The 20,248-nt window shown below is 52.9% G+C and overlaps 1 protein-coding gene across 3 annotated transcripts in view; it reads right to left on the bottom strand.

The window, feature by feature from the left end:
• The window catches only part of Cpne2 (copine 2), a 37,106-nt gene that overhangs the window by 4,734 nt on the left and 12,124 nt on the right, over positions 1–20,248 (bottom strand). For all 3 annotated transcript variants that reach the window (XM_029532630.1, XM_021220013.1, XM_021220014.2), the window contains exons 2-14: positions 16,725–16,942; positions 14,062–14,241; positions 13,594–13,668; positions 11,951–12,022; positions 10,613–10,696; positions 10,348–10,437; positions 9,751–9,849; positions 9,300–9,386; positions 7,874–7,933; positions 7,100–7,233; positions 5,572–5,626; positions 2,884–2,935; positions 1,607–1,740 (exon numbers count right to left, since the gene is read on the bottom strand). In XM_029532630.1, the coding sequence (XP_029388490.1) occupies positions 1,607–1,740; positions 2,884–2,935; positions 5,572–5,626; positions 7,100–7,233; positions 7,874–7,933; positions 9,300–9,386; positions 9,751–9,849; positions 10,348–10,437; positions 10,613–10,696; positions 11,951–12,022; positions 13,594–13,668; positions 14,062–14,241; positions 16,725–16,904 (1,302 nt within the window). In that variant the 5' untranslated portion in view covers positions 16,905–16,942. The remainder of the gene's footprint in view (positions 1–1,606; positions 1,741–2,883; positions 2,936–5,571; positions 5,627–7,099; positions 7,234–7,873; positions 7,934–9,299; positions 9,387–9,750; positions 9,850–10,347; positions 10,438–10,612; positions 10,697–11,950; positions 12,023–13,593; positions 13,669–14,061; positions 14,242–16,724; positions 16,943–20,248) is intronic.

Raw genomic sequence — 20,248 nt, 5'->3', positions numbered from 1 at the left:
CCCACACATACAAACTCTTAAGAATCTCTCAAGTCTAAGCCTGTACACCCCCTTCTAAGCATCGACCTTTCCTTGTGACTGCTGTCAGTTAGGTACCACTTGTGAAGTCCGGTACTGCAACCCATCACAGGCTTAGGCAGTCTTACTTGATCGCTGGGTGGCCTCCCAGCTAAGTCCTCACTAGCCCATAAGCTGGACCTCATTCATACAAGTGTCCTTGGGGTTGCACGAAAAGGCACGTGGAACCAATGAATGGAAGGTGCTAGAGACGCTACCACCCGCTCTCTGTGTCCTGTATGTGGGTGTATTCTGTGTGCCTACATGAGGGGACATGGAAGGTAAAACCACATTACATCCCCCAGCACCAAAACATGGCTCAACAGAAGCACTGGCTAGTCCACCAATTACTTCTATCTGCTGTTTAGCAGACAACCTGTGAGTCTGGCTTAGAGGCCAACAGATGCCTCAGAGGGCTTACACGACCTGTCAAGAGTCCCGTAACAGGTAACTGGCAGCATTACCAGATGCTGTCCTGAGAGATGCCCTCACACGTTCTTATGACCTATATCTTGTGTGCCAGGCTCTAGGCTAAACAACTCATATGCCCATTTGGGTGACTCTCTACAGAGCTTACAGAAAGAAATGCTTTTGTATAGGGGACAAAAACCAAAGTTCAGAGTGCTTAAACTACCTGCTTTAGTAACACAGCCAGGAAGTGGGGGAGATGGGGCTTGAACTAGGTCCTTTCAGCTTGAGGTTGAGCTACCCCCACAGCCCTACTCACCTCCTCTAATGGAGAGGGTCAGGGTATGTGACAGAAAAGTCTATATCCACTCCTGGACCTCAGAGTGGAAGGGGCAGTAAATGACCTAGTCCTATCTCTTTATGGAGTATGGTAGCACTGTGTACCTGTCACCCATCAGGTACTGTGCCAGGCTTAGAGTCTAGAGTGAGGTGAATACAGAAAGCCCTGGCCCATGTGGCCAAGAGGCTGCTAACTTGTAACAGAGGCAAGAAGGGCTGGATGGAGTAGGGCCACATGGAGAGGACCTTTCGGAGCCAGTGAGTCTGAGGAAAAAGCCCAGGGGGAAACCCTGGCACATGACTCTGCTGGAGGGGACGGGATGAGCAGTGCTGCAGATGCCCAAGCTGGTCACCTGCCACATCGCAGATACTGCAATCTTACTACTGAGCCCTAGGCCAGGGCTTTAGACCTAAAGCCCTCTAAGGCTTTAGACCAAAACGTTCCAAAGGGACAGCTCCTAAGCCCACTGGGGTCAGACAGTGGCCAGACCCTTCCCCCTGGAGACTGGGATCACAAGTCTCACTTGGTGACACTTCGCTCTGGAGTAGGGTTCCAGGAAGCAAGGTTCATCAAACCGGGTTTATCCTGCCTCCTCAGAACCAAAGGGACAGCAACCTACAGAGAGCCGGCATCTCACCTGAACAGGGAGGGAGCCAGGGGAGGTCAAACAGCTCCCTCTCCAGCCCCACACTGAGAGGAAGATAAGCGCACACATCCCAATCTGATGTCCCTCCTGTTGTGCAGAGTGCCACCCACGGCTGGCCTCATCCCAGCAGGCACACCTCCTTGCCAACTGCTTACCGTTGCTGTCTGCTGCTGGGTGGCCTGGGCTGCAAACCGGGCCACATGGTTGACGATAGGGGAGAAGTTTGTGGGGCCATAGAAGCGAATGTGGGGCAGACAGGCTGAGTACGCCTGGGCGATGCCATCCACGCCTGCAGAAGACAACCTGGGTCAGCTCAACACCTCCGCCCCATTTCCCCATCCTGCTGCTGACAAAGCATCGACTTCACGTCCTCCCAGAATGCCCGTGCCATTGCTAATGTGGCCTTGAAACAGAAAAGTTCTCAAGGGCAGGGCTAAGGGCGTAGTCAAGAGTCCAACAGTGAATCAGAGAGGCCTGATTTTAGGCCCTTCCTTGTTCCTTTTGCGTGTGGGATGGGGGGAGCTGTTTAAGCTTTCTGAGCCTCTCCGAGTGGGTGAATGACAAACAAGGCGCCTGACAGAGGGGTGACAAGGGGTGTTACCTGGAGGTCTATTCTGGACACCCTTGGCAGCTGCTTTGGTGGGGATGGGACTTGCACAGCTCCTGATGTTCATAGCTGCTGTCCTGACTAGTCAGCACTCTACAACCCTTTGCTCCTGGCCAGGAGGCCCCTGGCTAGGGCTGACAGGGACCAATCTGAATTTAGACACGTCTTTGAGGACCTGTACTAAACCAGTGCCCAGGGAGCAGAGGATCTCACTTATGGCCAAGAGATGCCCTCTGTGCCCAAATCATGACAGCCCTACAGTGACATGAAAGACTTCTTTCTCTGTGGAGTTCATCCTGGCCCAGCCTCAGGAGCCCTCAAAAGACAATAGATGCCCCTCTCCTTCCCTTCTGCATCCTGTCTCTTCCTCTTGGTTTCTGAAATGTCTTGAGGTACATGTGCAGAAGGGGTGGATCCTGCACTCACTTCTTCCCTCTTTCTTGCCCCTCCCTGCCAGGCCACCGTCCATCGTTGGTCTTCCAAGAGGGACAAGCAGGTGTGTAACGGTGCCTTCTTGGTCTACACAGTGCTCTGTCACCTGTCCCCCTAATTCTCATCTATATCCCCATTCACCCAGGAAAATGAGCTAAGCAGGTTCCACACCTCCTTGGGGGCAGGTAAAGGTTGGTAAAGGTCCAGAGAGGTGCAGTCACTTCTGCGAGGCTTCACAGCCAGGAACAGGTAGAGGTTAGCCTTGAACCCTGGACTGTATGACTCCACACTCCACAATTCTCACCTGTCACTCTAAGTAAGTATGACACAGATGGGACAGTCTCTGCACCCCCCTCCCCCACCTGCTGCTCTGCAGGCTGGGGCCACACTCACCTGAGCAGAAAGGGTTAGTGGGGTTGAAGTTGATAGCGAACTCATGGGACACCTAGACAGCAGAAGACACGCTGAGAGGTAGTATCCAGTCCCACCCCGATGCCAGCCCCCTCTGAGGCATTACTCTCTTACTCTGCCACATCTAGGTTATTGGTCCCACATCTGTCTCTCTAACTTTGCAACAGGGAAACGGAGACCTTATTAAGCCAGTTCACTGTCCTCTGGGGGTAAGGGCTGCATCCAGGCTGCTATGTACCTTCCTCGACAAGAGACTTCCTAAATGGGACAGAGATGGCCAGGGGTAATGGGGGCTCTAGAACACTAGGAATAACCCCTGTTCCCTCTCTACATCTGGGGAGCCACTCATCTGGGCTTGAAGGCTTTTCCAGTCTTAGCACCAGGCACGGTACTGGACTGAAGTCTACCTCGCACCACACAGCTAACTGGGATCGGCTGGCTACCACTCATTGCTAAACGAGGGATCAGATCATACAGTGGAGCTGAGCTGGTCACACGCAAGCCAGCAAATCCCTAAGGGTCTGTCCCGCATCCCTGGCATGAGTCCTGGCTCCTAGTCTGGGGCTGGAGAGTGGGCTTGGTGATAAAGACCATCTACTGCTCTTGTAGAGGACCTGAATCCAGTTCCCAGCATCTACATCTGGCAGCTCACAAGTACCTGTAACTCCAGCTGCAGACGAGCTAATGGCTCTGGTCTCTGCCAGCACCTACTACAGTCACACACACACACACACACACACACACACACACACACACCCCAGTAAAGTAAAAATAAACTAAATATTTTTTATTATTTTTTTTATTGCTGAGCTACTAGATTGGATCCCAAAAATCCACTCTGTTCACAAACAAGGACTTTACACCAACTGTATGCCAGGCCCTAGCACAGCAGAGAGAACCATGTGCCTCTTCCCATAGAGGACAAGTAAATCACTGGGAGTCGTGGGGACAGTGCCGGGGTGGGGGTTGGGGGTGGGGGTTGGGGGTGGGGAGGAGAGCCAATGAACCAGGGTGGGAGAAGTCAACTGGCTCAGCAATGCACACATGCAAAGGCCCTGAGGCAGAAAGGAAGAGAGAAAGGCAGGTTCACAGGACAGGGCTATGGTGGCAGAATGACAGAATGAAGAAGGACCAGAAGGGTCAGGCCTGGTATACCCTCACAGTGCAGCAGAGGGGACAGAGCATCTATGCTTGCCTAGCCTCACTGCAGCCCGCTGCTTTAGCACCACTGGGTGCTTAGCCTGGCCAAGCCCCAGCACCCCTCCCACTGCCCCCCCCCCCTGAGGTGCCCTGTGACATTTCCAAGGCGTTTGCTCAAGAAAACATCTCATTCAGCTGAGTTCTTTGGAAGCTGGCTGGTGTCCTAGCAACAAGCTCTTGCTGGGCCTGGCCACTGGCTCCCCCTGCCCGCCTCCCCATGGCATCTGTGTTTGCCCAAAGGCCCAGTCTGGGTTCCACAGCATCCTGCCTCACGCTGTGCAGGGCCAGGCTGTCCATTGTTCATGTGTCAGACCCAGAGCTAGTCTGATGCTTAAGGTGAGCACTGGGGTGAGCTAAGAGGATGGAAGGCCATACTAATTCCAGAAGAAACGTGCAGCACAGCAGGGTTAGACCAGAGCGGGGACTTGCTGAACCGGGGTATGCCATCCCCACTGGCTCCTCCTCTATGCCATCCCCACTGGCTCCTCCTCTATGCCATCCCCACTGGCTCCTCCTCTAGGAAGCAACAGCTTTGGATATGATCCTACAGTCTATCTGCCCTCCTGGAGCCCTGGCCCGTGGATAACCTCAGGCAAGCTGCACTGAAGTCCCTGAGCCTTGGCTGTTCCATCTGTAAAAGGGGATATTGTTCTATGGCTCTGGCTTGCAGAAACTCTCCAGCTCTGTGGCCTGTATTCTTGGTGACCTCCCAAGCTAGGGCACCCAGGGTTTCCTCCTGTCATAGGTGAGATCCTTACATGCCCTCCCCCAAGGCCACCCCATGGGCATCTACTCTTCCTTTTCCCTCCCCTGTCCCCTCGGCGCCTGAAATCTACCTGCCCTAGCCCTCCTCCGGCCCAGTACTTTGTCTCTACTGTCTACCCCATGTCCAAACAGGTCTCCCACTATGCCTATCCATTGGAGCCAGGGAGGCTGAGGGTCCCTTCTCCCCTCCCTGTGACTTAGGCCACTGGGTACTCTCTCCTCCCTGAACCCCCTTTCCCAGCCTCCTCCACTGTGAAAGGGGAACCACGGCTGACCTCTGCAGCTTGTGGTAAGGATGGAATGAAGCTGGCAATCAGGTGGCGTTGCGTGCAAAGCACCCAGGAGCCAGCAAGCTCTGCTTTCTGCCTGTTCTCTTCGCCCGATCTCCATGCTGTGACTTCTCCCTGATTCACTCTCCCGCCTCCTGACTCAGTCCTGCATCCCTGGTCAGCTCTGGGTGCCTTGCCTCTCCATCGCATCCTGAGTTGGATCCTGGCCCTGTAGCAGGGGTCTGTCCCTCTGCTCTGACTTCCAGACCATCCTCGGCTTGTCGCCTGGCCTCACTCACAGAGGTACAGGGCTAAGACACAAGTGCAGTCTGGGCTGAGTACACAGCAGACAGAACCCTAGAGCTCCCCCGACCCTTGATTCCATCCTAGCCCCAACCCCACCTCAACCAAAGGAGGTAGAATCCGTTACACTCACCTTCCAGTCTGGCGGTAACTGGGCCCCAAACCCCAGAGCAGGAAACATCTTATCACTGACCAGAAAGAGACAGAAGATGTGAGATATTTGATACCACCACCCCCAACACACACACAACCCCCCACACACACACACCCCTCACACCACACTCTTCCCCTCTTGGTCTACCTCCTTATGTATCCCCAGGTGCAGAAATTCACTGCTCTAGAATTATTCCCCACTAAGCCCAAGTCTAAGACTACTTCTGGGTGGCAATTGAACACGGCTTGATACATCTGTACCCAGGAGAGACACTGGTGCTTAATTTTGACCTGTAGGCCTGGAAGCACCCTATAGATCAGCAGTTTTCAACCTGTGGGTTGTGGTCTCATTGACAAACATCTAACTCCAAAGACATCTACATTATAATTCATAATAGGAGCAAAATTAGAGTTATAAAGTAGCAACAAAAATAATTTTATGGTTGGGGTTCAGCACAACATGAGGAACTGTATTAAAGGGGCAAAGCATTAGCATTCCGTGCTCCCTTGACTTCCACCTCATAGGTAAACAGGTGTCTCCGGATCCCAGTGATTTCTTCTAGAAGAGCAATGTCTTATTTGTTAACACAAGCAACATTTATATCAGAGACTCTGGCCGCCATGGAAGACGAGCTACCAGGGTCCAGGATGGAGGGATGGGGCAAGAGGCAGTGGCTCCAACATGGTGTCCTGAGCTCACTGGGGGTTTGTTGAGCCTGAACTCCAAGGAGGGGCTTGGGTGCCCTGGTGGATATCAGGGTCTTCTGCCTGCCTGTGAAGCCTTCCTTGCTCTGTACGCTATATCTTAATGCCAGAAGCACGGCCACCCCTGAGGCCCTGATCCCCTGAAACTGGACCACGGAGACTCTAGTCCTCGTCCGTGTACTTTCAGATACATTCTTTTTTTTTTTTTTTTTTTTTTTTTTTGGTTTTTTGAGACAGGGTTTCTCTGTATAGCCCTGGCTGTCCTGGAACTCACTTTGTAGACCAGGCTAGCCTCGAACTCAGAAATCCTCCTGCCTCTGCCTCCCAAGTGCTGGGATTAAAGGCATGCGCCACCACGCCCGGCTCAGATACATTCTTAACAAGACAAATCAGGGTCTCACTACGTAGCCCTGGCTGGCCTTGAACTCACATAGATCTGCCTGCCTCTGCCGCCCAAGTACTGGTCAGACACATTAAGTCCCACCGTAGCCTATACCCCTAGCTGTGGGAGCAGAGGCTGTGTTGTAGCAACTGACTTTCATCTCTGTCCTCACTCACTTTCTTACTGGATGGTTAGGAGATTGGTACATCGTGCATAGAAAGATTCCAGTTTGAACCGGGGCTTGGCTGGTAAGATAACAGAGTTGGTTGGCAATGTCTCCCATGGTGGGGGGAATGAAAGGGACATTAATTATGTGAATGCCACTCTTTGCGGATCCCTGGGTCCCTTCTAGCTCCGCCAAGCTGAGCTTCCCAGTTGGAAGGGACCCCGGCTGACCTTTCAGAGTCTGCACCAAGTGTACCTGTCGTAGTCCTGAATGATCTGTCCCACTGCCCAGATGGCTGACAAGTATTCATTGGTGCCCATGGGGTTGATATAATGGAGAGAAGAAGGGTCGAGGGGATTCCCGTTGGAGGCTGTGAAGTCTATTCCAACCTGCAGAAGGAGAAAAGGGGACCAAGCAGTGGGGCCACCGACCCCAGAACAGCCTCGGGGACAGGAAGTTCACTCGTTTCCCAGCCCCAGCGGTCAAGAGAATGACTGAGACAAAAGACAGAGTGTCCAAGTGCCTGGCGCTTCAGTCTAGGCGAGTGACAAAGGCGGATGGGTGGAAAATTCCTAAGTTGCTTCCAGACAAGACAAGGGATGCCAGGTGTGTGAGAGGACAAAAAGCCCCAGGGGAGGGTCTCTGAAAAGGTGGCAGAGGGGATAGCGTGAAGGCCTCAGGTGGGCAGAGAACTGCCAGGAACAGAGGCACGGCTGAAGTGAACGACAGGCAGAAGGAGCAACAGGAGGACAGACCCCTCCTGGCCCGTGGGAGGAACTGACCTTTCTTCTCAGGAGAGAAGCAGTGTGGGAGGCCCTGTGTAGCCCTGCTCAGACCCCAGCCAAGCCTGACTCAGCCACCCACCAGGACAAACTCCCTACGCCCTTTGCCTCTGAGGCCAGTCCCATCCCTTGCCCCAACGAAGTCCTTGCTAAAGTTTATCACAAGTCCCTGCTGCTGTGGCAGAGGCCTGAGCCCTGGGGGAGGAGAGGCGACCCTGGATGGGCTGGTGATGGGGAGGGGCCTTACGGTGAACATGAGCTGGCAGCCTCCCAGAATGTAGTCCAGGAATGAGTAGTTTCGGTGTATCTGGAAGAAACGGTGAGTCAGTGGGTCCTGATCTGGGCTATGAATGCCCCTGTGGGACTTGGTGCTTGTGTCCTGGAGCCTCGGGAGGAAGCCAAAGGGGTTTCATCTTATCACGACAGACTCCAAAGCTCTCAGGCAGAGGCCGTGAGTGGATGAGGACCCCAGAGCACAAGGACCACTCTAGGCAGGGACCAGCTTCCCAGAGCTAGTCACACCTGCCAATTAGTCATCTAACAGCGAAAGTCTTCACTCGCCACTGCTGGGGCAGCCACCTCCCTGAGCCCTCACTGCCCCCATTGCTAACACACACAGTAAAGACGCCCATCCAAGGCCTCCAGAGCAGGTTCACAGCTGGGAGACAGTATGTCCGCTGTCGAGGCCTCTACCTCCTCTCAGCAAAGCATGTTGGTCTTTCCGCGTCCGTGGCATCGGGGAGTTCTCCCTGATACATGCAATTACGCACATTTTAAAGGGGCATCCCCCTCCCATGCCTGTCATGCCTGCACTAGGGAAGATGACAAGTCTGTGGCCAGCACAGGCAGACCATCTTAAAATTCTGGCTCAGACTGAGCCAGGTAGGGGTGGCTCACACCTTTAATCCCAGCACTTAGGAGGCAGAGGCAGGCGGATCTCTGAGTTCAAGGCCAACCTGGTCTACACAGCGAGTCCAGGGCTACACAGAGAAACCCTGTCGATCACAATAACAAAAGAAATCAGGCCTAACTAGTAAAAAAAAAAAAAAAAAAAACCAGCAGGACAGATGCCAAAGTCTGTGAATGGCAGGTGTTTCAGACATGGGTCCAGAGCCAGGCTGACCCTGTGACAACCCGGGCTCCAGACTTGGATGTAGAGACCTCAGTGGGCAGCAAGGCTATATGCTCCTGCACCTCAGCACTCAGGGAGGCAGAGACAGGTAGCTCTGTGAGTTCAAGCCTGGTCTATAGACAGAGTTCCAGGACAGCCAGGGCTACACTGAGAAACCCTGTCAACAATGACAACGAAAGAAATCAGGCCGGACTGGAAAAAACAGACAACATGGATACTGGCCACAGTGTTCTGAACCTTGGTGGCTTCATTTCTACCGGGGAAGCCATAGCTGCCTGGGTCCTCACTGATGTTCAATCCCACAGCCTCCGCCCCATGTGCTGAGTCTACAGCGTAAGCCTCCACCATGGAAGAGAGAAGTGGTTCCCTAAAGTTCCCCACCTAGAAAAATCACCTGGGAAACCGTCTCACATCCTTGTGGCTCTGCACAGGAAACGGATCCAAGACTATGCTGGTGCACACTCTACCTTTTCGACACACCCATTCTACAGACAAGGGGACTGAGGCCTCTGTGCAGCCCTCAGGAGCACCCTCTGCTCACCTTGCATGATCTCAGAATAATGATGCCCGAGTTCTTGTAGCTTTTTTTCTTCCTCTGTTTCTTGGGGTTGATGCACTCCATCTCCAGCTGGTGCCATGGGAAGGAAGAAAGGGGGGCTCAGCTGGGGTGGCTTAAGATGCCATCCTCCCAGGGTCCCAGAATCCTCTCTACAACCTATATCCAGGGGTAGATGCCTCCTCCAGGGAGGTTTCCTGGGTAGCTACCTTGAGTCCACTTTTCAGGTGCCTAGGCTGTGACTTCACCCACATCCTGAACCTCTACCCCATAGACAGAGGGAGAAACTGAGGCTCAGGGAGGACCGTCCTGCTCAAGGTCATGTAGGCAGGAGAGGTGTGATTGAGTGCCTGACTGCTTGGTCCAACATCCTGGGTTTCTTTATAGTCACTGCTGAGACCCACCCCCGGGGACACGGCACATTTGCCTATCTTACCGGGACGCCATCCTGAGCCTTGCTCATCTGCAGCACAGAGGTCTGGAACTCGCCGATGAAGTCATGGCCTCCATTACTGTCATAGTCGTAGCACATAACCTGGGACGGGTTTAGCATGGTCACCCCAGAGCTGTCCTCAGGAGGTACTCTCAGCCTGTTAGCACCTGAGCACACTTTGTGTCTATTGTGTGGAGGCATCCCCCCCCCCCATAGTCTGATCTGTCTAACCTTGAGGGTTCCTGAGCTGCCTCCAACAGGAAGCCTTCCATGACTCCTGGAAGAGCAGATTGAAGCCACCCGAGTATGGAGGCTGTGGCGGTTACCATCCACTGGCCATCCATTCCGTTCCTCTTCTGGCCCCACTAATCCTACCCAGCAATTCTGCAGTCCTTGTAGGGAGCAGGTGGTATTACAGCAGGGCTAGCGGGGGCTCTTGGAGGTGGGGAGCCTGTCTGAGTCCTGAGGGCCAGGCAGTCCTAGGCCTTCCTCTCACAAGGCTCTTCTCATGAATAAGCAGAGTTTCAAACAGGCAGCCTCACTGGGGTGGACTAGGAGGTGAAGCTAGCAGGGTGGGGACACGGCCTCAGACTCACTAACCTGAATGGGCTTCTCCAGGTTGCCATCACACAAGGATACCAACGGGACAGTGAACGGTTTCCACACTGGGTCCAGGGTGTACTTAATTACCTGGGGAACAGGGAGGAACAGTGTGCTCACAGATCCATTAGAGAAGTGTGTGAAGAGATGGGCCAACCCAGAGCCATGTTTCCAGCTTTGGGTGTGGCTCAGACACCACAGGCCACGCCCCACGGCCAGCTTGATTGACCAGAGTCTTGAGAACCCATGGCCCCTTTTCACCTACCTCGGTCCTATGGACCAGCATCCATTTGCCGTCATCTCCTGGCTTGTAAAACTCAAGAAACGGGTCTGACTTCCCAAAGAGGTCCTGGGGGGAAGACAGGACATGTGTGAGAGGGCGTGGCCCTACCAGATTCAGGGGGGCTTGAGTGTAACCCAGCCACGTCCCTGATTCACGGTTGGTGGGAGGTACGGTGCAACAAGTCTGTCCCTTCTCTTCCCCTAAGTCTCCTCAAGGTTCAGCCAGAGGCCTGGTGCTTCCAACTGAGAAATAAGAACCACCACCCATAATAAGACAAGGTTTCTGTGCTCTAGAGACCCTGAGCCTTGGATGCAGAAACATCATCATCATCACCACCACCACCACCACCACCACCACCACCACCACCACCACCACCACCTGCAGCAGCAGCAGCAGCAGCAGCCCAGGCCCAAGGACTTTTGAATGAAACCACAAACCTAAAACTACAGTTCAGGCCAGTGGTATGGCTCAGCAGGTAAGGGTCGTTGCCATCAAGCCCAAGGGCTTGAATTTGCTCCCCCAGAACCCGCATGGTGGAAGGAAGAGAGCCTACTCCATAAGCTGTTCTCTGACCGTATGTCCCATAGCGTCTCGGATCCCTCCAAAGGTAATGAATAAATCTATGGTGCCAGTCACCAAAGGGCATGGTGGCCTCTAGAAATTCATTTACGTACATTAAAAAAAAAAAAAGACATCTAAAGAAGTTACATGGAAGTGAAGGGGACAGAGCGGGTCAAGGAAGAATGTACAGGAAAGCAGCGTGGGTGACCACAGGTGACCGAGAGGCACTGCCACTGTGTCTCCTCGGGCGGGTTGCAGAAGGACAGTCAGAATGTGGGGAGGACGCAATGACAATGTTCACTATAGAGGGTCCCAGGTGGAGAGAAGAGAGGGCAGTGGGCCCGAGACTGGGGGATGCTTGGTTTAACCAGGGCATCCGGTACTGTGACTCCACAGCAGAGTCCTGGGTCCCGTCCTCAGCACTTGAAAATGAGAACATTGATAAAGCTGAGGAGAGCAAGAGGGTCTGGTCTAACCTGGTGGCCAAAGCGGATAAGGGGGAAGGACTCTGGAGGATCACAGCAGAGCCCTGTGGGAGAGAAGGGGGCCACGCCACGAGAGGGTTTCCGGTCTCAATCTGCCTCCCTTTAAGTGGCAGGGCGCTCTCCCCCCAAAGTTGGAGAAAGTCTGACTTGAGTGGTTCAGTGCTTGGCCTGACCCGTGTGGAAAATGAAAACGGTAGAGCCAAAGAGGCCAGGCCCCACTGCCCTGGGCTGGGAAACCCTGTTGTTCATGGAAGCCCCTCCTTGCCTGGCTTACCTTCTTATCCAGCTTCCTGCCGGCCAGGCTCAGTGTGATGACGCGGTTGTCTGACAGCTCTTGGGCTGCGATCTGAAAGGTCGTGGCTGTGAGAGAAGGGGTAGGGGTGGGGGTGGGAGTGGGGGGGGGTGTCTGCTCCTTCCCTTCCCCACCCTTCCAGGACGGAATTCTCCAGGGCTAGGCGCAGGGGTAAAAGGGAGAGTGAGTGCCATGGGACCCAGGACCAGCCTCTTGATTTCTAAACCTTGGTTTCCATTTTCTGAGAAATGGGATAACGATCCGAAGGTCACAAGGAATCAGAAAGTGAGATACTTGTGGGGGTTAGGTGGGGGGTGGCCGGCGTGAGCCATAGGCTGCACCAGGGAGTATAGGCTTCCCCAAGCTCTCTCTCTCCAACCTGAGTTTCCAAGAAGCCAGGCGCACACAGCTCAGTGAACTGAGGTTCAGGGAAGGACGGGCCCCGCATACATGTCTTCCCCATAGCCAACGCCCTCAGACCTTAACACAACTGCCAAAAGCCTGCTGCGGCCTCTCCCCACAGACTCACAGCCCCGCCTCTAAGATGGGCTTAACCTTGAGACTGGCCAGCCTTCTGTACAACAGGCCAAGGCCCTGGGGCCACTTCTCTCTCCTTGTTCTTCATCACCTAGACTATAGGATGGTGTCTATGTCCCATCTCCCAGGGGAAGGAACCTGGGCCTGGAGTAGAATAACTGGCATTCCTAAACAAGAGTGGGGTTTGCTGTGCTGGCGTCTGAATATAAGGAGGCTGCTCTGTGTGTGTGTGTGTGTGTGTGTGTGTGTGTGTGTGTGTGTGTGTGTGTGTTTGTGCGCGCACGCGCACTATTGGAGGCACCTTTAGGCTGCAGCAATAGCCCAGGAATCCGGGAATCATCTTGGGCTATTTGAGGCATGCTATAGGTTTTAGCTTGCCCCTGAACTTGGGGCATGAGGAGAAAGGGTGGAATTTGGAGGTGGGGAAGCAAAGCAGACCCTCATAGTTTGAAGGAAAGACTACAAGGCTGTGGGGAGTCATGGGAGGCCCCCCGAGAGTGCCCAGGAATATGGGCGCCTTCAGCAGCACGTTACAGGTTGTATAGACAATCTTGTCAGAGAAACACTCTTGCTCATCTTGTCTCTCATTCATGAGATGGGGTTTGCCCTGTCTCCTAGGCCTCCGAGGACCAAGCAACCCATCCACAGGAAGAACGTGCACTTCGCTGGATTCACTGCAAGGTGCAGGGGGAACCATTACAGTTGTTGGAATCGCTGTGCTGAGACAACCGGTTGTATGCATCCGGTGCTTGTGAACTGCTCTCCAGGGGAGAAGCAGCGGGGGCTAGTATTGGTTGGGGAGGATGTTGTAGGGGCTCTGGACACCCCTCCCCACAATGATAAGGAGGCCCCTGACCCCCGAGCCGCATCATGGAGGGCCTTCTGACAGTCCCCCAGCCAGGCAGCCCCCAGTACTTCATCTGTAGAGCCAGGAGCCCGTTGCTAAGAGACCTGTTGCTAAGTTGTAAGTTGGGCCTTTTTACTCCCAACAAAGCTGGTGATTATCTGCTGGAGAAGCAGTCCATTGATGGGGGAGGGTGGCGGAGACAGAAAAGGGATGTGAAAGGCTGGTGGGGGAGGTCTGGTACCGTGATTACGCCCTTCCCCGCTGGCTTGTCATTCATCAGCAGCAGAGGCCTAGTGATCTTCTTGCTGGAGACAATCTGGGGTGGGAGAGGCAGAGAGGAGCACTCAGGGACGCAGCAGGGGCTCTTGGGAATAGGTCAACCACAGGACAGTGGTGACAGCACCATGAATCACACTGTCCCCACTTCTCTGTAGTGGCAGGAACCTGGCACTGGGTTTGGTTGCCCCATCAGTGGGAGCGGTCCGTCTGGTACCAAACTCACTGGGCTACAACACCTCTGGGACCTGTTGGCTCCTGGGGGGTGGATGGGGGAGGAGGTGTCTGTATAGCAGATGGGGAGCCCGGGAGGATGGGCTAGGGAAAGTAGGGGATAGGAAATCCTGACTGAGGCCTGCCTGACCCCGAGAGCAGAGGTTGACGATGAGGCCCCTGGGTATCCCCCCACTCCACTTGGGAGTCCAAGGCTCACCGTGCCAAGGCTGCAGGAGAACTGGCCCAGGAAGTCATGCTCATCCAACTGGGCACTGGACTTGTCCTGGTCAAACAGGGCAAACTTGAGCTTCTGCACCTCCTCGAAGTGGTAGTCCAGCACGAACTTCTTGGAGAAGGCTGGGTTGAGGTTGTTGACGGCTGTTTCTGTTCTGTCGAACTGGTGGAAGGACAGGGGGGTGGGGTGGGGGGTTGGGGGAGGAATGGGAGGCAGAGTCGTGGTGGCCAGGTTCCCTCGGTGGCTAGCTGCCGCCAATCTTCCCACTACCTCACTGCCTCAGTGCATCCCGCCAGCATTCACACCCTGTGAGCCTCAGTTCATCGGTAAGAACACCAAAGATCAGAGATGTTAAGTCAGAGGGAGGCAGGTGCAAGATTCAAGCCCAGTTCTGACTCTGTGTACGAACCCTCCCCATTCCCAGGGACTGGGGTAGGAGCTCAGGCCACATCCCAGACTGGTATGTGACAGAGGACAAATCCTCTGTATCTGGGCCTGCTTCTACCTCTGTAAAATGAAAGCCTATGACTGTATGGCTTTCCTATGTTTTACTTAAGGAAATCTCTCTCTCTCTCTCTCTCTCTCTCTCTCTCTCTCTCTCTCTCTCTCTCCCCACCCCAGTGGTTGCTGGGATTTGAACTCAGGACCTCCAGAAGAGCAGTCAGTGCTCTTGCCCGCTGACCCATCTTGCCAGCCTGAAAACCCTTATCTCAAAAGCATACCGGTGCATGCTGCTAAGAGGAAACAGAGAGGAGGCAGAGCCGGGTGAGGCCAAGGGCTTGGGGTGGCATAGGCGATTGTGCCTTGTATAGAATTCTGGACTTGTCCAGTCTAGCATGCCCACCTGTTATGGGCACCAAAGCCAGGGTTGGGGGCAGGGCTGGGCATTATGGGTGCATGGTAGTAGGGGCAGGAACCACCTCCTGGCCTGGAACACATAGCAGAGCCCTGAGTGACAATCTATTTTGAGACCAGGGCTGGGTTGGTTTTTCCTTCCACCTGGGCTTCCAAGGGCAGGAGTAGCAGCGGGATCGGAAGAGGCCTTGACCCAGACTATTTTTAGCCTGTGTGTAACAATTTTTAGCAGAAATTATGGGGGATATGTCATAAATTGGGGAGCTATCACTCCCTGAGGAGCATGGTTCTGGAGACAGAGCAGGGAGATTGACCAGTAACTACAGGCCTGGACTGTCCCTGGACTCCTGGATTAGCCTACTGTCGCATCTCCCTCTGTTGGCTATATCAGCAACACCCTGGATGACACAGAAACCTGACATGCTCCAGGGCCCATTTTTCCCCTCTGTAAATTGGTCAACAATCCCAGCTCCTTTAAAATAAGGTGCCTTTTTATTATTATTATTATTTTAATCACAAGAGCCAATGTCTGTGAAAGCTCTTGTAAACTGGAGTGTGTGTGTGCAGAAAGCACCTACCTCTGTCTGGCTCAATATTTAATTGAAAAACAGGAACTCAGGTTACAAATCTGTCATGCCAGCACTTAGGAAGGGGAAGGGCTAGGAGCTCTAGATTATCGCCTGCTATATAAAAATGAAACCACTAATAGATATTTTGGGGAAATATACATGCATGTAGAAGGCTCTGGAAGGTGAGACACTGAACTGTGAACAGGGGCTCTCCTTGGTAGGCATGCCCTTTAGGTTGTCTTCCTCAGGCTCATCTGATTTGATAGACAACAAACACGGCTTCCTTTGTGAGGATTCAAAAAGCAAGTTTTGATGGCTGCTAACAGGAAAAATTTTCAAGTTTCTTGGTAACCTTTCTGATCCGCAGCCCAGACTTCCAGCTCAGAAGTCCCCAGTTCTGAGGTTCCCCCACTGGAGGTGAGGGAGAAATAAAAGCCCTTAGTTTACTAAAGAGACAGGCCCAGAAAGGGGCAGTAGTTTACCTGAGGTCACACAGCAGGGGCACCACTGCTGGGCATGAAGCCACCTCTGGGGCCCAAAACTGAGCAACTTATTTCTCCTTACCTCCGGCCAACAGAGTGATCGCCAGAAACAAGGCAGGAAGCTCACTCACAGGAAGCAAGTCTGTGCAAAACTACAGAAGCTTTACCTGACTAGAGCCACACAAACGATTAGGACATAATAAATATGATGATTGTGTAACTGCGGGTAATAATTTAGACAGAAGCCTAGCTATATAATTAGATATAGAGTTTTCTGGTTTGTTTTGGTTTGAAGGCAGGTGCTCAGTATGTTGCTTTGGCTGGCCTGGAACTCACAGAGAGCCACCTGTCTTTGCTTGTGTTGGTTTTTAAAGGTGTGTGTCACCACACCACCACATCCAGTCAGAAATGTATTTTAGAGTAATTATTTTATTTCTCTATTTTTTTTTGTTGTGTTTTGTTTTTTTTTGAGACAGGGACTGATTGCCTAACCAGGACTACTCTGGAACTTGTGATCCCCCTGCTTCAGTGCTGGAATAACAGATGTATTCTACCACACCTGGTTTAAGTAATACTTTAAATATACCTAAAATAAAGTTTAATTGAAAAAAAATGGCGGCAGTTTTCGAAGTGATCTTCCACCACCAGGCCTCAGTCCATGGACCCTGGCACTCCCTGGATCCAAGAGGAGCCCCTCCACAGCCAAGCCAGTCCTTGCCACACTTGTGGTTAGCCTCACCTCCATCCACCTGCCGTTGTCCTCTATAAAGAGGACACAGAAAGGGTCAGACTTGGAGGTGACATCCCGGTCCAGCAGGTTCTGGCCACTCACTGACAGCTCCACTTTGCACACACAGCACTGAGAACCCAAGGGGATGGCCCCAGCAGCAGGAGCACCCCCATCCGGAATGTAGGCCATGGGGGTTGGTGGCGGCAGCAGCAACAGTTCCTGACAGTCTGGAGAATGGAATGAGTGTCAGAAGGGGACAGATACTCTTCATATGCTACCTCACCACAGGGAGGCCTCACCGGCGGTCAATACCTGGGTAGGGACTGGGGACACTGGTATAAGCCCATAATCCCAGCTTGCAGGAGGCTGAGGCAGAAGGCTGAGTGCATGGTTAACCTGGATTGGGCAAGACTCCGTTTCAAAATAAAACAAAGAAGTAGGTGGTAAGATGACAGACAGTGTGTGTGTGTGTGTGTGTGTGTGTGTGTGTGTGTGTATGTGTGTGTGTGTGAAAGAGAAGGGGTAGGGCAAAGGCTTGTTGGAGGGAGAATGCAAGAGACTTGGAAGGAATAAGAAGTCTCTTGTAGAGACTGTATGGTCCACTTTGGTACCTTTTCCCTGCCTTCAGTCTTTGCCCGTGGGCTATACATAGACCCCTGTGTTGCCCATGTAGGATCACAGGGCATCACAGTGGACATGGGTACCCTACATGCATGGTGCCAGAGAACCAAGGCTTCTCCCAAGCAATGCATGGGTTAGCATCAGCGATGTCTATGACGGCTTGGGGTCTCTTTGTTGCTTTGGCCACTAGGAGATGAACCTCTGGTAACCTATTCAACACTGGATCTTGTTCACCGCCTGTTATGTTCCTCCCGCATCTCCATCCCAGGCCCACGACTGGGATACGGAAGGCTTCGGAGCCTATGTGAAGGGTACGTGCACCAGTAAATGAACAATGATATCCTGCCCGAGTCAGTTTTTGTCTTCAGCACAGGGCTGACCCTCCCAGGCACCCTTGACTTCTCCCATCTCTACTAAGGACCAACACACCTCTCCTACTGAGGCACTAACACTGCTAACGGCCAGTGGCTCTGTTTTCCTCAGAGGACAAGGTGTCCACATGCAGGAGTGGGAGGACTATCTCCATGGGGGCAGGGAGCTGTGGAACCCCTTTGTCACTGGGCCTGTAGACAAGCCCAAAGTTTCTCTGTGCCTATTTCCTATCTGCCAACAGTGTCCCACCTTGGTTCTTTGAGATCACGTATGCATGTGCATTAACATGGGTAATGAGCCTAGTTTCCAAACACCTTATAAAAGCATCACTAATATTCAGTCCCCTCACTGCTCAATGAGTTCCTGATCTGTATCTTCCCCAGGAAGGGTCTTATAGCCCTTCGCCTTAGAGGATGGTAGGACAACACTGTTTTCTGCCTCAGTCTTGTGGGAGACCCGCCGGTAGCTTCTCATGAGCAGTGCATGGGTTACTAAGCACACTCCAGTTCCAGTGTCACCTCTGGGGCAAGAGATCTTATGAGCCTGGTTTAGCTGAAACACAGTGACAGGGACTGTATACGCCTAGGGCAATGTCCCTCTGGGCAGTGAGGCTTCACAGTGTGGGTGACGGCAAGTCAGAAGCAAGGTTGGCATAATCCCGTTTGCCCTTTGTGTGAGTGTGTGTGTGTGTGTGTGTGTGTGTGTTCACTTGTGTGTACTTTTGGGAAATCCAGAGGTTGACATTGGGTGTCTTCCTCAGTCCTTCTCCCCTTTGCTGTGTGTGCTGTGCACATGAATTTGGGGGTGCATACTCCAGTGCCCACAACCAGAGACTAGAACAAGATGCCAGGTGTCTTCATCTGCTGCTCTTATCTCTTACTCCCTGAGGATAAGATCTCTCTCAAGTTCAACATTTTTGGCTAGGCTGGATGGCCAGTGAGCTCTGGGACGCCTCCTGTCCCTGTGGAATTACAGGCACCCACAGTCACGCTTGACTTTTTACAGAGATTCTTCGCTTCAAACTCAAGTTCTCACATCCTCCCCCATGCAGAGCAAGAACCCCTTACCCGCTGAGCCACCTCCCAAGTATCTCCACCGGATCTTTTGAGACAGGGTCTCTTGTTGAAGCCGGAACTCACCTATCTGGCTAGACTGGCCGGCCAGCTGGCCCCAGGGATCTGCCTGCACTGCCCCACCATCCCCCACAGCCCTGGGATTTCATGTGCACATCACCAGGTCTTTTACGTGGCTGTTAGGGAATCTGAACTCTGGTCTTCATGCTTGCTCATGGGCTATCTCCTAGTTCTTTAAAATGTTGGTATCTGTTTGTTTGTTTGTCTGTTGTGAGGGGTGTTGGGTAGGTGAACATCCTTGTCAGAGGACAATTTGTAAATCGTCTCCTTCCTTCCTGGAAGGAGCGAAGCCCAGGGATGAGCAAAGGTTATTAGGTCTACTGGTAACTTTAACCAATGAACCATCACCCCCACCTCCCTTTCTTGAGGTAGGATCTCACTGTGTAGCCCAGGCTGTCCTTAAACTCATAGTCTTTGTCTCTGTCTGCTGTGTGCTATGATTACATGTACTGCCATGTTTGGCTTCCTGTCTTCTCAAAAGCTGCCTGAAACAGCTGACTGTTATGCTAAGGAGCAGCCGCTGCTGTCCCGCAGCCCACCAGGAAAGACCACCCCACAGGGCTCTATTCCAGACCGAAGCCCCTCCCCAGTGCCCGCTTCCTAAGGGACTCTGCAGACAGGACACAGTGCCTGCCCAGGGACCTCCTGGCAGGGAGGAGATATGGAGAGTGAAGAAGCCAGCCTTCAGCTTCCCCCTCCTACTGGCTGTCCCTAGAACCTCATTACAATCGCAGTTCCCCAAGCATCAGGATAGCACAGCAATTTTCTGGCAGGATTTATTCTTGTTGGTTAAAAAGCAGTTTCTGCACAAAGGGCCGAGGAGCCATGTTTGTGGTATAAGGCAGCCGGGGCTGGAAGGCAAATCTCAGCTAACCAGTGGACATCCAAGGTGTCCACAGGGGCCTCTGTTCTGCCTGGGGGTTGAGCATGGGCAAGATCATCACCCTACTTTACATACAGGAAATGCAGGAACAGAAAGTGGACAAACACTGTCCAGGGCCACCATCCAGGAAGCAGCAAGGGCTGCTTGAGGGGCCATCCTTTGATGCCCAAGCCAAGGCAGACCTTCTCACCAGGGGAAGAATACTGGGCAAAGAAGAGACAGCCTGGGAACCCACCAGACCAGGGAGCATGGGACCAAGAGGTAGGCTTATAACGAAGGCTGCCAAGCAAGCCTATTACATATGTACATATGTGCGTGCATGCATGCGAGTGTGTCTGTGTGTGTGTGTGTGCACGCATGCATGTGTAATTTTGTAGTGATGAGGGTTTGAAATTGGGGTCCACTACGTGCAAGCTAAATGTGCTACTAAAGTACATGCCCAATTGTTCTCTCTCTCTCTCTCTCTCTCTCTCTCTCATATATATATATATATATATATATATATATATATATATATATATATA

This window comes from Mus pahari, chromosome 20 (assembly GCF_900095145.1).
Source record: "Mus pahari chromosome 20, PAHARI_EIJ_v1.1, whole genome shotgun sequence".
Taxonomy (NCBI): Eukaryota; Metazoa; Chordata; class Mammalia; order Rodentia; family Muridae; genus Mus; species Mus pahari.
The sequence above is the reverse complement of the archived record's forward strand: the minus strand, read 5'-3'. Positions and strand labels throughout refer to the sequence as shown.